The sequence below is a fragment of the Protomyctophum bolini genome (genome assembly GCF_963924005.1).
Source record: "Protomyctophum bolini genome assembly, chromosome: 6".
NCBI lineage: Eukaryota > Metazoa > Chordata > Actinopteri > Myctophiformes > Myctophidae > Protomyctophum > Protomyctophum bolini.
Window position 1 is genome coordinate 38,868,830 of NC_137867.1, and position 15,454 is coordinate 38,884,283.

Below are 15,454 nucleotides of genomic sequence, written 5' to 3' on the forward strand. Positions count from 1 at the left end.
CCCGCCCCCAAAGTTTTTAATAACACTTTTCAAAGTAGCACACTTAACCGCAGTAATAAAAGTGTTGACGTACATGCGTTGAACAAAAGCTATATAAAACCACACTGAACAAGCAATACATAGACCCCCAGATACGGACATAAACACGCGTCCAAAATGAGAGAGAAATGGATGGATCTAATGGAAAAGGCCGATTGAATAAAGAAATCTATCTATTGAGCGGAGCCCAGTGTGTGTGTGGGCAGCGTGATGCCCTCTCTAACCCAATAAATATACGCAGGACCCCCAAAAGAGAAGATTTTTGCGGCTCTAGCAGAGATTTTCAACCATTTTCATTTCAAGCACCCCCGGTTTGACCTGAATTAGGCTACGGTCCCCCATTTCTATCTCTGGGACCCCAAAGTATATTGTAAAATCTGAGAGTGTAGAAATGGAACCATTTGTACACTCTCAGATTTACAGACCCAGGGTCCATTTGGTTCCTAACTATCATTTAGCTGTGGACCCCCTGGAACTCCCTCAAGGACCCCTAGGGAACCATGCATCAGCACTGAACAGCGGCTTCGAGCGGACATGGGTGACATGCACACTGACTGAGTGTGCAGAATGTTCTACACCATTATGGTCTTCTATCCACGGTTTGGGTTGGATCGCAGTGGGTATACATCTGTTCTGTACAGCCAGAATGGTTTGGAGAGCTATAGGAATGAGGGGGATGTGGAAGGGAGAGGGTGGGGGTTTAGTCGAGGGTCCTCCAGGGTGACGAGGCCTAATTGGCCGTCATCTGGGCGGCGAGAGAGAGAGAGAGAGAGAGAGAGAGAGACATCAGCGTGTTCTTTCCATGGCCTCCGTGACAGCCAGCGGTGGACCTTCTGAACATGTGGCGTTGGGTCTTCTCCGGGCCAGTGGAAGTGGCGAGGGAAGGACACGTGTTTCCTACATGGGACATGGACCCTGCACCCTATATACTCCCTGGACCTGTTCTACACAAACGCACTCACACACACTCAAGTGTGTGTGAGTAGCATATACTGTACATGCTGTAATACGTGTGCATGTATACACACACCTGTATGTGGAAACATGCAGGTGCGTACGCCCGCACACTCCTGGTTAGACCTACTGGCAACTTCCTTGGCAATGAGGCTGAACTAAGCGCCATACTGTCCAAGGTTTAAAAACAGGGGAGAGGAGAGGAGAGGAATATGGAGAAGAGTAGAAAGAACAGAGATGTTACTGTTGCTTGTGTTTGACAACATAAGCAACAGTCTAAGAGCAGCAGGAGGATCCTACTAGCAGCAGCAGTCCATTTATCATTAGGACAACCACAAACATTGAATAGTAAATGGTGCATTTATATAGCGCCTTTATCCAAGGCGCTTTACATTGTGCATTACATTCACCCATTCACACACACATTCAAACACAGATGGCGGCAGTAACCATGCAAGGCCCAAGGACACTTCAACATGTAGACTCCTGGAGCCAGGATTCGAACCGTCGATTCGAACCATCGGACGACCTGCTCTATACCTCCTGAGCCACAGTCGCCCCACATATCCACATATGGATATGTCGAACGACGTCACATCCTGTTCACATTACAATGACAACGATGTCACATCCTGTTCACGTTACAATGAGAACGATGTCACATCCTGTTCACGTTACAATGACAACGATGTCACATCCTGTTGACGTTACAATGAGAACGATGTCACATCCTGTTCACGTTACAATGAGAACGATGTCACATCCTGTTCACGTTACAATGAGAACGATGTCACATTCTGTTCACGTTACAATGGGTGTGTTTTTGGTATTGTCATCATTGTTCCCCTCCAAATTACGTCTCTCTCAGCGTGTCTGCAGTCTGTGCGCACATGCACGCACACACGCAGACGCACGCACGCACACACACACGCACACACAGTACAGACAGATTCCATTTTCTTTCAGAGCAAGACACGAAGGAGGGGGGTTGGGTCGTGTAATGGCGGCGAGGAGGAGGAGGAGAGGGTCGGGGAAAAGGTCAAGAGGTCAAAGGTCCTACACGATAAGAGTGGAGGTCTGCGGTCTAACAGGCGTTGTGAGGCGCCGCCGCATATGCATGCATGCAGCCACCGGCTGCTTCAGCAGGTACCGGTCAAGGCTGGAGGGGAGGGGGGAGGGAACGCTGACCCGGGAGGGGGGTGGAGGGGGTGCAGCTTGTGAAGCGCAGCGTGCGACCGCGCAACAGTGAACGACCCTGACCAGTGAATTACAGTGTGTGTGTGTGTGCGTCGGAACGCCGTGTTTGTTTATATCCTCCTCAGACAGGGAGGGGGGGAGGGGGGGCTGTGGTTGGGCTCTGGAATACGAGATGGGGGCCTGGACGCTGTAATCCCCCCCCCCCCCCCCCCCCCCAACACCCCCCCATCATAGGAGAGGCAAGGCCCTTCGGTTCATTAGGAAGTCTGTACTCAACTGAAGGGTTTATTTTCTCTCTCTCTCTTCTGAGACACACTGTCTTTCTATCTCTCTGCTTCCTTTTCGTTCTCTCCCTGTGTGTTCTTCCCTCCCTCCTTCTCTTTCTCTTTCTCAGCTTTATTGGCATGAGAAAACGTACTTTTACATTGCCAAAGCAGAAGTGGAACAAGACAATCGAAATAAAACAATGTATTTGCAAATAAATATTGGATATAAATAGGAACACTTTGGGTAATACATCTTGTGAAACTATAAAAAGGCTTTTAGCATTCACTTAGTATAAAAACCTTTGCGACAGCATTTGCGACCTATCTCTACATCTCTGTGTTGAAGCAGAGATTCCTTCAGACTGTATATGGCAAACCGCCTCACTCCGGACACTGACCTCCGTCTCCACTCTACACCGTGCTTTCATTTGCCGTGTTGAATGTTTGAAGTAATTAGAAGCCTGTTTCTCAGCACCACCGTTTTATCCCACGATTTTGTAACCCATTTTTCACCCCTGTGTCAATCATCTAATGTGATCCTGGGCTCTACACACCCTCCACCAACCTAGTCCCCATATATGGGGGACATGGGGAGAGCAACGGACTTGAACTCATGCTTCCTTCATGCCTGAGTGTCCAAGTTGCTCCTTTACACCTGACAGGGGGGAGTTTCCCTGGTTGGACGTAGCGCGTGGAAGGAACACGTTATTCCAACCAGTTCCTTTCCCCTCCATCAGGCGCCCCGGCTGGCCAGGGGGAGGCAGTTTAGTGACCAGGATTACAGCATGTTTTTTGTGAGGGTACCTACCCTAGGAGACACCCTGTATTTCTTCTTGTTTATTTTCCTCAGTTCTATATTCTCTCATGCCGTGGTGGTCTTCCAAGTGGGCGAGTAGGAGGGAACAGTGGGCGAGTAGAGGGGAACAGTAGAGGGGAACAGTAGAGGGGAACAGTGGAGGGAGGGCGAGTAGAGGGGAACAGTAGAGGGGAACAGTAGAGGGGAACAGTGGGCGAATAGAGGGGAACAGTAGAGGGGAACAGTAGAGGGGAACAGTAGAGGGGAACAGTAGAGGGGAACAGTAGAGGGGAACAGTAGAGGGGAACAGTGGGCGAGTAGAGGGGAACAGTAGAGGGGAACAGTAGAGGGGAACAGTGGGCGAATAGAGGGGAACAGTAGAGGGGAACAGTGGGCGAGTAGAGGGGAACAGTAGAGGGGAACAGTAGAGGGGAACAGTGGGCGAATAGAGGGGAACAGTAGAGGGGAACAGTAGAGGGGAACAGTAGAGGGGAACAGTAGAGGGGAACAGTAGAGGGGAACAGTAGAGGGGAACAGTAGAGGGGAACAGTGGGCGAGTAGAGGGGAACAGTAGAGGGGAACAGTAGAGGGGAACAGTGGGCGAATAGAGGGGAACAGTAGAGGGGAACAGTAGAGGGGAACAGTAGAGGGGAACAGTAGAGGGGAACAGTGGGCGAGTAGAGGGGAACAGTAGAGGGGAACAGTAGAGGGGAACAGTAGAGGGGAACAGTGGAGGGGAACAGTGGAGGGGAACAGTAGAGGGGAACAGTGGGCGAGTAGAGGGGAACAGTAGAGGGGAACAGTAGAGGGGAACAGTGGGCGAATAGAGGGGAACAGTAGAGGGGAACAGTAGAGGGGAACAGTAGAGGGGAACAGTAGAGGGGAACAGTAGAGGGGAACAGTAGAGGGGAACAGTGGGCGAGTAGAGGGGAACAGTAGAGGGGAACAGTAGAGGGGAACAGTGGAGGGGAACAGTGGAGGGGAACAGTAGAGGGGAACAGTAGAGGGGAACAGTAGAGGGGAACAGTAGAGGGGAACAGTGGAGGGGAACAGTGGAGGGGAACAGTAGAGGGGAACAGTAGAGGGGAACAGTAGAGGGGAACAGTGGAGGGGAACAGTGGAGGGGAACAGTAGAGGGGAACAGTAGAGGGGAACAGTAGAGGGGAACAGTAGAGGGGAACAGTAGAGGGGAACAGTAGAGGGGAACAGTAGAGGGGAACAGTGGAGGGGAACAGTGGAGGGGAACAGTAGAGGGGAACAGTAGAGGGGAACAGTAGAGGGGAACAGTAGAGGGGAACAGTGGAGGGGAACAGTAGAGGGGAACAGTAGAGGGGAACAGTAGAGGGGAACAGTAGAGGGGAACAGTAGAGGGGAACAGTAGAGGGGAACAGTGGGCGAGTAGAGGGGAACAGTAGAGGGGAACAGTAGAGGGGAACAGTGGAGGGGAACAGTGGAGGGGAACAGTAGAGGGGAACAGTAGAGGGGAACAGTAGAGGGGAACAGTAGAGGGGAACAGTAGAGGGGAACAGTAGAGGGGAACAGTAGAGGGGAACAGTGGAGGGGAACAGTAGAGGGGAACAGTAGAGGGGAACAGTACACACACACACACACACACACACACACACAGCACCAGGCACAGATTGGGAAGCGGTCTAAAAACAAACAGGGACACTACTCTTGGGATATACGGGTGGGTGTGCGTGTGCATTAGTGAACACGTGTGTGTGTGTGTGTGTGTGTGTGTGTGTGCGTGTATGTACCCAATGCGTGTAACGTACTGTACGTGTGCGCCAGCACTGCTAAAACCGTAAAGTCCTCAGACGATTAAAATAAATAAAGTAAAATGACGATTCATCATACACTGAAGGTTTCAACATAGAGAGATGTAAAAGAGAGAGAAAGAATAGGTCTAAAGTTCACGTGTAGACGTTTTTGTGCATTCTGATCAAAGATCCTGGTAGGAGATACATTTTAACTGTTTTTCATATAATTCAGAATGGCGGGTGATCTAAAGGTCAGAGGTCAAAAGGCAGAACACGAAAGTTGTTGGGCATGAGGAGACACATATGTGTATCAAAGTGTCATTGCCAACGGTCAAATGGTTCATGAGTAGGGACGGAGCTCGTTATGGTTTTATTGATAACGATCACCTTATCGAGCAGGCTTATTGAGCCGGGTCCTTATCGAGCCCACTATCCAGCATTTGATATTATTTTGTGGAAAGAACAGAACCTTATTTTTATTGGCCAGTTGTGAGAATTTGTATGCCAATAAACAGTTCTAAGGTGTATACATACACTCACACACACACACACACACACACACAAAATATGCATATTATATATATATATATATATATATATATACATACCGGTATATACGGACCTGGGATATGACGCCACCTAGCGTCGACGTATGTATACGGACTTGTGGAAAAAAAACAGTTTTTTGATGCCAATACTTTTGTACTTTTACTCAAGTACACATTGAAATCCAGACGTTTACTTGTAACAGAGCATTTCTATATTGCAGTATTTATACTTTTACTTAAGGTAGAATGTGAGTAGCCTACTTTTTAGTCCACTGCTCACCAGTCCTGAGATGGTATACGATCCACACAATGACCAGGAGGTGCATTGTGGGTATCGTAGTTATTGTAATTATGCAGTTACTATTTAGTCACAAGCTCTGGTTAATCTACTTTTATTGATAAAAACCCACACAGACACACTTAAAACACAATGACCGCCAGGATTAATTAATCTAGTGAATTTATCGCGAATTGCCAAGGTCAAAGTATGTACATTTCTTTTTTATAACCATGGCGATACAAGTGTGTGTGTGTGTGTGTGTGTGTGTGTGTGTGTGTGTGCGTGTGTGTGTGTGTGTGTGTGTGTGTGTGCGTGATACAGTAAGTGTGCGTATGTATATGTTCTTTGTATTATCTCTATACGTTCCATCATGTCTCAGAGGAGAGAATGGGGACACTAATGGTGCTAATCTGACACAATTAATCCCATTTCCATATTGCATTAATGTGTGGCTCAGTACAGAGGAACCCGTGCACGCACGCACACAATGTATAGCGGAAGCCTATTCACATGCATACACAGTAGAGTTTCCTTGGTTGTGAGTATAACAGAATAGTGGAATAAAGATTGTGTGTGTGTGAGTGTGTGTGTGTGTGTGTGTGTGTGTGTGTGTGTGTGTGTGTGTGTGTGTGTGTGTGTGTTTGACGGGTGGAAACGGACGGGTACAGGCGGGACGCAATGAAACGCGGGTGGGTAACATTTTAAATCAGAGTGGACGTTATAAACAGCAGCTGAGCTGGATGCTTCTCAACATCATGAGACAAGTTAAGTCCATCACGTATAATGTATAATGTCAACGTTCAACACAAGATGCAAGCTAACCCAGGTAATGTACTGCGTAACTCTCAACGTTTAACTAAAGTTATTCCAACGTAGGCTAATTTGTGATACAGAAACCGCCTTGGATCAAGACGGTCATCAGGCTAATCTTTTTTTTTTATCATCCTATCCTTGTTGATATATTACACCATTTAGGTCGAAATCATGATATAACTTTATGTTGTGATAATAAGCCGGGAGCACCCTGGTGGGTCTGGTGAGTCCATTATTGTCTCCACCAGGCCAAGGGCATGTGGAGAGTGTATGTTTTGCGTATGTTTTGTATGTAGTGTATGTTTTGCGGATAGTGTTTGGCTTTCACACACAACGTGTTGAGTCATACAGCTGTTGAAGCAGTGGTGGAAAAAGTACTGAAAAAAGTTTTACTTAAGTAAAAGTATCAATACTGCAACATACTATAGAACTACTCTGTTAGTAAAAGTCCTGAATTCTAAATGTACTTAGTAAAAGTACAAAAGTATCTGCATCAGAATGTAGGCTATACTTAAAGTACTAAAGTACTCATTATGCAGAATGTGCCATTTCAAGTTAACATCTACTGTACAAGCTCACAATGCGTCGCATCGCAACGGTATAGTGTCAACCTCAATCAACAGGTACATTTTCCTCGGTTGGACGTAGCGTGTGGAGGAACACGTTATTCCAACCAGCTCCTTACTCCTCCATCAGGCACCCCGGCTGGCCAGGGGGAGGCAGTATATAGAGACCAGGATAATGCATGTTTTTGTAAGCACAGTACATATTATTGACACTTACAGGGATTATTAGCTGACCAGCCTGTCAGAGCAGTGCCTTGCTCAAAGGCATTTCAACCACCCAACCCCCTCCCCATATCCCAATACATCCATCGTAGTTATTCTTTGGTCACAAGATCGTTTTTTACTTAACCACTCAACCACTTTCACTTTTTCACCTGCACCTCAATAAATATGACAAGAAATAAATCTATGAAATGATGTACAAGCCATATTTTTGTGTGTAATTAATTTACAAAAACAACAACAGAAACAGTTTAAATATGAAGCTAAGATGTTTCTGCCCCGACAGTAACAAAGACAATGTGCTCCATGCCTGACCATCCATCCCCAACAGGAAGCTGTGTGTTCTTAGAGGATAATAGAAAAAAAAAATTATCCCACATCAGCCCGCACAGCACACGCGTGCGTGCGAGCGACGCACGTATGCTGCACGCACGCACGCACAGTAGCACATAATATGAACACATTTGTACTTGTGCGGGAGACACAGAGACAACTTATTTTGCGAAAACCAAGTACCGTCCGTCGCACACACAAAAAAGGCACTCGACACACGAGTGTTAACATGTCTTACTGCTCAAACCAATTCCCGGGGTACTTGAGGGACAATTGCCCCCCTCTCCCCACCCCCCCCCCCACGAACCCCTCTTCTCGAGTGAGAAGAGAAGAGGAGAGCAATTTTCCGTGAAGAGGCAGGTAGGTAGAGCCTGCGCTTATTAGTATGTGAAGTGAGTGGCATTTCTACATGAATTTAGTAACCTTGGTTTGCTACATTTTAATTAGAAAGTCCGTGAGAAGAAGAACATAATTGTGATACAGATAAATTCAGACGGCGGCGAATAGAGAGAAAGAGAGATGATCACCCCCCCCTCCTCCTGCATGGTCACTTATTTATTAATTTATCCTGAAGGCCCTGCATGTGTGATTTCTCTTCTCTTTTCTTTTTGTCAAACAATGTCGCCATCTACAGGCAGAGGTAACACAAAAAAAAAAGGATTTTAAATCAGTCATTCATAAGGAACAGCACTTCTTTTGTCGAACCTCTATTGTTTATACACACAGAATATTTTCCTTTTGCAAATATAGAGCATTTGGATCTGACACAAACAGTATCAATTACATAACGTGTGTGATAAGTAGGGCTGGGTTTTAAAATGACTTCAGCAGAGTAAAAGTACTTTAGCTACGGTTACTTTTGCTCTAGTTTCTTATCATCTAAATCTGGTAATTGGGAAAACATGGATCATGACTGGAGAACTATCACTCACCCCATAGTACCCGTTCCCACATCACAGTTATGATGGTGAGAACGGTCAAATTATCTACTGTTTACTTATCCACAGTGGAGAGTCCACAGTAAAATCCAAAAAAGGGAAGAAAATAAATAAATAGCGCGTGACTGCGTGTCTGTGCCTGGGAACGATATAGGGAGAACCGAAATTGAATTATTTGGATGGGTATATACCCGGTACCAAACCCAAACCCGGTACCCAGCAGCATATTGTTATCGGTTCCTGCTTGGTCCCGAGGGTCGGTATACCCACCCCTAAACTTATAAGGGTCCATTCTTTTTACACTCTCGGAGGTAAATTATAACTTCAGGTTTTGTGTGTAAATAAATAAACAAATTGTAACTTGTCAAATGACCGATTTATTTGGCCTCAGACAGAGCGAGTACACTTCACCTCGTTATCCTCATTGATTTAATGGCTGTGTTTCCCACATCCAAACCAATCGACCTCACACAGGACTTCGATGAGCATGTTTGTCCCATGCATTAGGGTGTGTGTGTTTAAATGTCTTAATTATGTTTTATTCCAAGTAGCAGAAGATAGCAGATCTACAAGCTCACAATGCGATACTTTAAATGGTGGAAAGACAATTCTGCTAACTGCTTTTTTTCTCCCAGGAAGTCCAGGAAAAAAAAACACTTATTTAAATTAATCACTTCATTGTTCACGCTCACTTCCAGTCTAGTTGGGGGTTCTCTCTCTCTCTCTCTCTGAAATCTATCTTGGCCGGCCGGCCGTGATTAAAACGTGTCTGTTTCTCCATGACATCGCTTTGACATCGTTTAATTGGGAGTGAGAGATAAAAAAAAAAAATCAAAGAATGAAATAAATATAGCAGCTAGGTAAAGTGGCGTAACCGTAACGTATAGCTCAAGGTGACAGCAGCATTATTTCTTCCAAAGGGAAGAGAAATGCACTGAGTGAGAACACACACACACACACACACACACACACACACAGGTCTATTCAAAAGGTGCACAGGGAGGTTTTTGCTCATTTAAAAAGAAATGCAAAAAAAGAAAAGAAAGAAAAAGTGTCCCAAGGGATTTCACTCAGATTCTTATTTTCATTCGTCGATTAAAGTTTTGCAATTTGCATTTTATATTTTGCAATCGCCGCGGTATAGATGTTGGGAGAGTGTCATCAACCGATTAATATTCATATTCATACCGCTGATGCTGTAAGAGTTTATCAGAAACCGATGGATATTCATACCGCTGATACTGTAAGAGTTTATCAGAAACCGGGTCGCTTTGTGATTGCGTGCGCAGCATTGTTGTGCACGTGTCCTATTTTTAAAATATTTTTATTATTTAAAATAATGATTAAAAAAAGGACGTTTTGGACAGCAACGTTATGTTATGTTACGTTATGTCCATCTGTGCAAAACATGCTGCTCGTGTCCCTCGACTCGATTCACAATATTATACAAACCGCATGAATAAATTGTTCTTACATTTTAAATGATAAAAGAAAAGAAAAAACAACAACATTCTAACAACAGACGGAGAAATAAAGCCCAGCACAAAAATGTAATGAATGTGTGTGATCATGTAAACAGTACTATGCATGGAAGACAAAGACGAGGCGAGTAAGGCACCATTTCTCAACAAATAGGTCTGTGACTCTGAGAGTGGAACCAAATGGACCCTTATTTACAGTGCAGATTGGGGTACCAAGATAGAGATATAAATAATAATAGCATCACATGTGGATCCGTGGAGTAATGCATTATCAAACTGAGGGTCCTCGAAATGAAAAAAGGTTTGAGAATCGCAGAACTCGACTACTACTGGAACCAATCTACAATATAAGAATCCTCGGTGCTTAATTAAATCTGAGAGTGCACAGATGGAACTAAAATGACCCGTGAAAGGTTCTCAGAGTTACACAACCCCCCCCCCCCCAAACAAACAATAGGATCCAGCCATTGTTATGGCCTTCAGGAGAGAGGAGGAGGAGGAGGCAATTACAGTAGAGATGACAGGGAGGTGGATGGATACAGTATGGGGCGGGTGCATGGATGGCGACTCACTCACCACGTCCTGTCTGGTATCCCTCCCCGATGCGATGAGGACATAGTTCCAGGCTAAGGGCAGTAGCAACGCCAGCGGAATCATGTAGAGTTCAAAGTTCCAAACGACGACGACAAACAGCTAGAGAGACGGAGCGAGAGAGAGAGAGAGAGGAAAAGAGAAAGAAAAGAGTGAAAACCGGCGAACAAAAGAAAACCGACAACAGAAAGGAAACAGTCCCGGTATACATCCCTGAACGTATACATTCTCGGTATATACAGCCTCATATTGACCCAGGGGAGGTTTTTTTCTTTACTCATGAGAGAAGAGGAACGTTATACGTCGTCGACCACATGTGTGTGCGACCTGAAGACGGCGCACATTCTCACACATTCATATGCAGAGTCACAAGCACCGCGAGACAAAGCGTAATGAACCGAGCAGCACCACCCCGACCCGAAGCTGTGTGGAAACCATACAGGGGCCTCCTATCCGTGATCCCCAAGTTCAACATCCCCCTGCCCGTACGGACCCCCTCGAGGGGGGGATCCCTGGACTGGGCCTTCGAGAAGGAAAGGTGCATGGAGAGTGGGGATGAAGATTTTGAAGCCAGTGATGCTTCGTCACTGACTCCTTCCACGCTCCCCCCCCCACCCCCCGACCCACATGCCCTGACCTCCCAAAGCCCCACACCCCAAGTCCCTAACCCTGTCACTCCAAACGCCAATACCTTCCATCACACTCCCAAAGCCTGGCTTGACCCATCCCTATCGTCCTCTGCTCCCATCTGCCAACACGCTAACCCCTACACCTCCCCTCTCATCAGCCAAACAAGAGTAGTAACCGGCTGAAAATTAACCCCGTTCTCTGCATCTTGACAGGCCCCTCTTTAGCCTCTTTAGTACCGTAGCCGTCCACAAAGATATTTTTAGTGGGAAAATGAAATTACAAATGATGGACTCGCTCGGTCTCCTTTTGTAGCGCGTCAATGCGTCGTACAATTGGAGAGGGAAAAAAGCAAGACAAAAAGTTTAGCTTAAAAGGGAAGATAATACCCGTCAGCCACGTCAAACCACACAGCCTTAAAAAAAAAAGGTAAGTGAAACGTTCTCGTATATATTTTACTGTGGTTACCTTTCTGGGTTAAGGACGTCAGTGTTCTGTACCTTACAAATGTGTTCATGTATAAGCACAGTACAAGGAAGAATGTTTGCTTTCGCCATCTTTGTTGAAGAAGAGTCTGAGCAATTATGTTTTAGAATATGTTTAGGAATAAGGTTAGGGTTAGGCATAGTTTTACTGAGGTTATGTTTAGGACTAAGGTTAGGGTTAGGCATAGTTTTACTGAGGTTACGTTTAGGAATAACTTCATAAAAAAATATTCATGATGGACAAAAACCTCTCCAGGAATTAAAAACAAAATGCTGAGCATGCCAGTCATGTTTTACACTCAATCTTTTCCTGGCGAAACATATCGTATTCATCAAAATTCCAAGGACACACAATTCATTACTTCAAATCTAAGCAAAAAATATAATAGAAATGAATAAAATAAATGGCTAAATAAAACAATCAAGGCTGTGATGGACACAGGCTGGTTAAGTTTTGGGAAATTAATTACTCCCTCGTTGTTGGAGGAGAATTTCCACTGGAAGAAGAAGGGGTCACGGTTTTGATGGTGCAACTCTCATGGAAATGGAAAATAACATAACATAAGACTGTAGATGAGTTATTGCTCTGTCCGAGAACCGCAGTCCCTCAATAACAATTATGATTAATTTTTGTTTGGTTGGACAGCATCAGCAGGAAAAGAGGTACAATTTCCTAATAAACACAATTTTTAGACTCAGTGCTACTTTGTGTTTGTTTGCGTGTTGTGTCATGTGTGTGCGCGTGTGCGCGCGCGTGCGTGTGTGTGTGTGCGTGTGCGTATGTGAACATACGTACATGCGAGTGTGCAGAGACACACGGAGAGCGAAACAAAGAAGTCAAGCGATACTGGATCTTGCCAGTGTCGTATCCAGTCTAAGGTTAATATGAGTACAGAGCAGGTTTACAGAGCGTGTCCGAAGGTATTTTGTTATCGTCGTAATGCCAGTGCAATGCCATACACACACACACACACACACACACACACACACACACACACACGTGCTCGCTCTGTCTCTCTCTGTGGTGTTATAAACTGGTCTCAGTTGGCATACAGACACGCGCGCACGCATGCATGCACGCACATGCACGCACGCGCACAGGGAACCACATATACTGTACCACATTTGTGTTGTTTGCGAAATCTTCCAAATATTCCACATTTAATTTCAAGGTTTTTCAAAAATAGCAGATCTACAAGTTCACAAGCTTGTAGATCGGCTATCTTCAAAATATATCCATATCCAATGTATACAGTATAATAGGTTTAAAATGCTCATGTGGTCTATAGTCGCTTCTTTTGGGCTTTGCTTTCCTTATAGGCCTGGTTTCTTACTCTTACACACACACTGTACTGTAGATTTAGTCAACTAAAATCTTATGACATTTAGTCGACTAAAACTAGACTAACACTAAAACATTCCAGGTGACTAAAAAAAACTATTCACGAGACTATGACTGAAACTAAAATTAAAAAAGGTTCTGCCAAAAACAACACTGACTATGTATCTCTCACAAAATCTGGACAACACTGGAAGCTAGCCTTCCGGCATCCCACATTATAAGAGCTAGAAAGGGGCAACGTTCACAAGGTAACATGAACTGACAGTCGCTGACACAAACCAAACGCACCAAAACCAAACAAAGATGTTGGGTTTTTTTTAACACAACAACAACAGCAGAAACAGCAACGTCCGGAGCATTGTGTGCACAGTTTGCTCACGGCGAGGTATGTTCTTCGGACGTGGCCGTGGCGACCCTGCCAACACCAATAAAAACGTAATGAAGAAGAACTTGTCTTTCTGAGACACAAACGAGTACACACACACACACACACACACACACACACACACACACACACACACACACACACACACACACACACACACACAATTACTCCATGATGCTGCATTTACAGTATACGTTGCATTTACAGTATCTCATTGTTATTATCCCCGAGCTGGTCTCAAGAACGAATGTTAATGCCACACATCATACATGTGTTGTCTCATACAGGCGAGATACAAGTGCACGTCGCACACACTCAGACACACTACACTACAGTAATTCCTCTTGTATTGTAGGTACATAAGAGTAAAACGTATCTATGCAGCGGCAATGCGGCATAGACAAGTTTTACGTAACATTCAAAACAACAGAAAAACACAGCAAGCACAGCAAACAAAGGGATAGAATAAAGAGTGCAAGAAAGAGCAATGAAAGAGTAAAAATTAAAGATGGTAACATATGTGCATGTTTTCCCTGTTGTAGCAAAGTTATAGGTGAACTTTTGGTGAACAGCTTCACAGTATAGGTTATGCTCCATATATACACAACACAATTTAGTTTAAGAAGGTGCAATTGAGGCTACAGTATGTTCAATATATACAGCAAATTCAGTTTAGAAAGGTGCAATTTGAGCATGTGTTACTGTGTAACTCACTTTTCTGTTAATTCACACATTACAGTACGTCGATCATGCAGCATGCTCACTAAGAACCTGCACGTATTGAGTTAGGATCTGTAAACATGACACTGCAATTCAGCAACAAAGACGCAAAAACCTATAGTGCAGCCTCACTGATCTTGGATCAGATCTTTTTTATATAGTGCGCTCATTAGAAGGATAAGCCCCTTGAGAGAGTCGCGTCATCTCATTTTCAAGGGGGTCCTTGATTTTGAGGCTATAAATAACTACATAAACACATCAAAATGTTCTTTCTCCAACACTCATGGGTGTGTGTGTGTAACACACACACACACACACACACACGCACCCGATCATATAAATAACACAGTATAAACATATTTGGTTTGTGCTTCTCCCATTTCTCACAGTGTCTAAGGAGAAATTTCTATTATGATACCATCGTTATGTATACCCATTCCTCTCTCTCTCTCCTAATGTTTATACAAGCACTTAAAAGAACCTTTTGAATCTCCCTTCTCTTTTCTCTCTCTCTCTCTCCTCTCTCTCGCTCTGTCCATCTCGCTTTCTCCTCCATTCGCCCAGGGGTTATTTAACCTAGTCCCCCCCGCACCCCACCCCCCTTTCCATTCCAGCCTTCCATTCGGCTACTCTAGCTGAGGGCTAGGCTTTGACTGGCAGCTGGAGGAAGCGGACACCCAGGCCCCAGCAGTGTCCAGCCCTGCCCCAGCATGCCTGCCTCCCGGCTGGGGAAAAAAAAAACAAGGGGGGGCCCGGCCTGCCGCAGTGCCTGGACCTAGTCTTCACCAGCACAGCACAGCTACCCACCCCACTGCATGGTCGCTGCCTATCCCAGATAGCCAGCTCTCTGCCTGGGGAGGAAGGAGACAAAGAGAGGGAGAGAAAGAGAGAGAGAGAGGGGGGTGGGGGGGAGGGAGGAGACCGAGGTCAGCGACCAGAGGAAGGGAGGAGGCGGACGAGTGAAAAACAGATGAAGACAAGGATGAAAACATGTTGGATCGAAGAGTGAAAAAAGAAAGAAAACGAGATAGAAAGAGAGACAGAGAACGCAAAAGGAAGGTGCGCGTACACACAAACACACGCACACACCTTTTTGTGAATTGTCATG

General features: G+C 45.2%; 1 protein-coding gene across 1 annotated transcript in view; it reads right to left on the reverse strand.

Moving 5' to 3' along the window:
• The window catches only part of mctp1a (multiple C2 domains, transmembrane 1a), a 216,046-nt gene that overhangs the window by 58,746 nt on the left and 141,846 nt on the right, over nt 1-15,454 (reverse strand). The window contains exon 15 of the mRNA XM_080764938.1: nt 10,773-10,889. Within this exon, the coding sequence (XP_080621064.1) occupies nt 10,773-10,889 (117 nt within the window). The remainder of the gene's footprint in view (nt 1-10,772; nt 10,890-15,454) is intronic.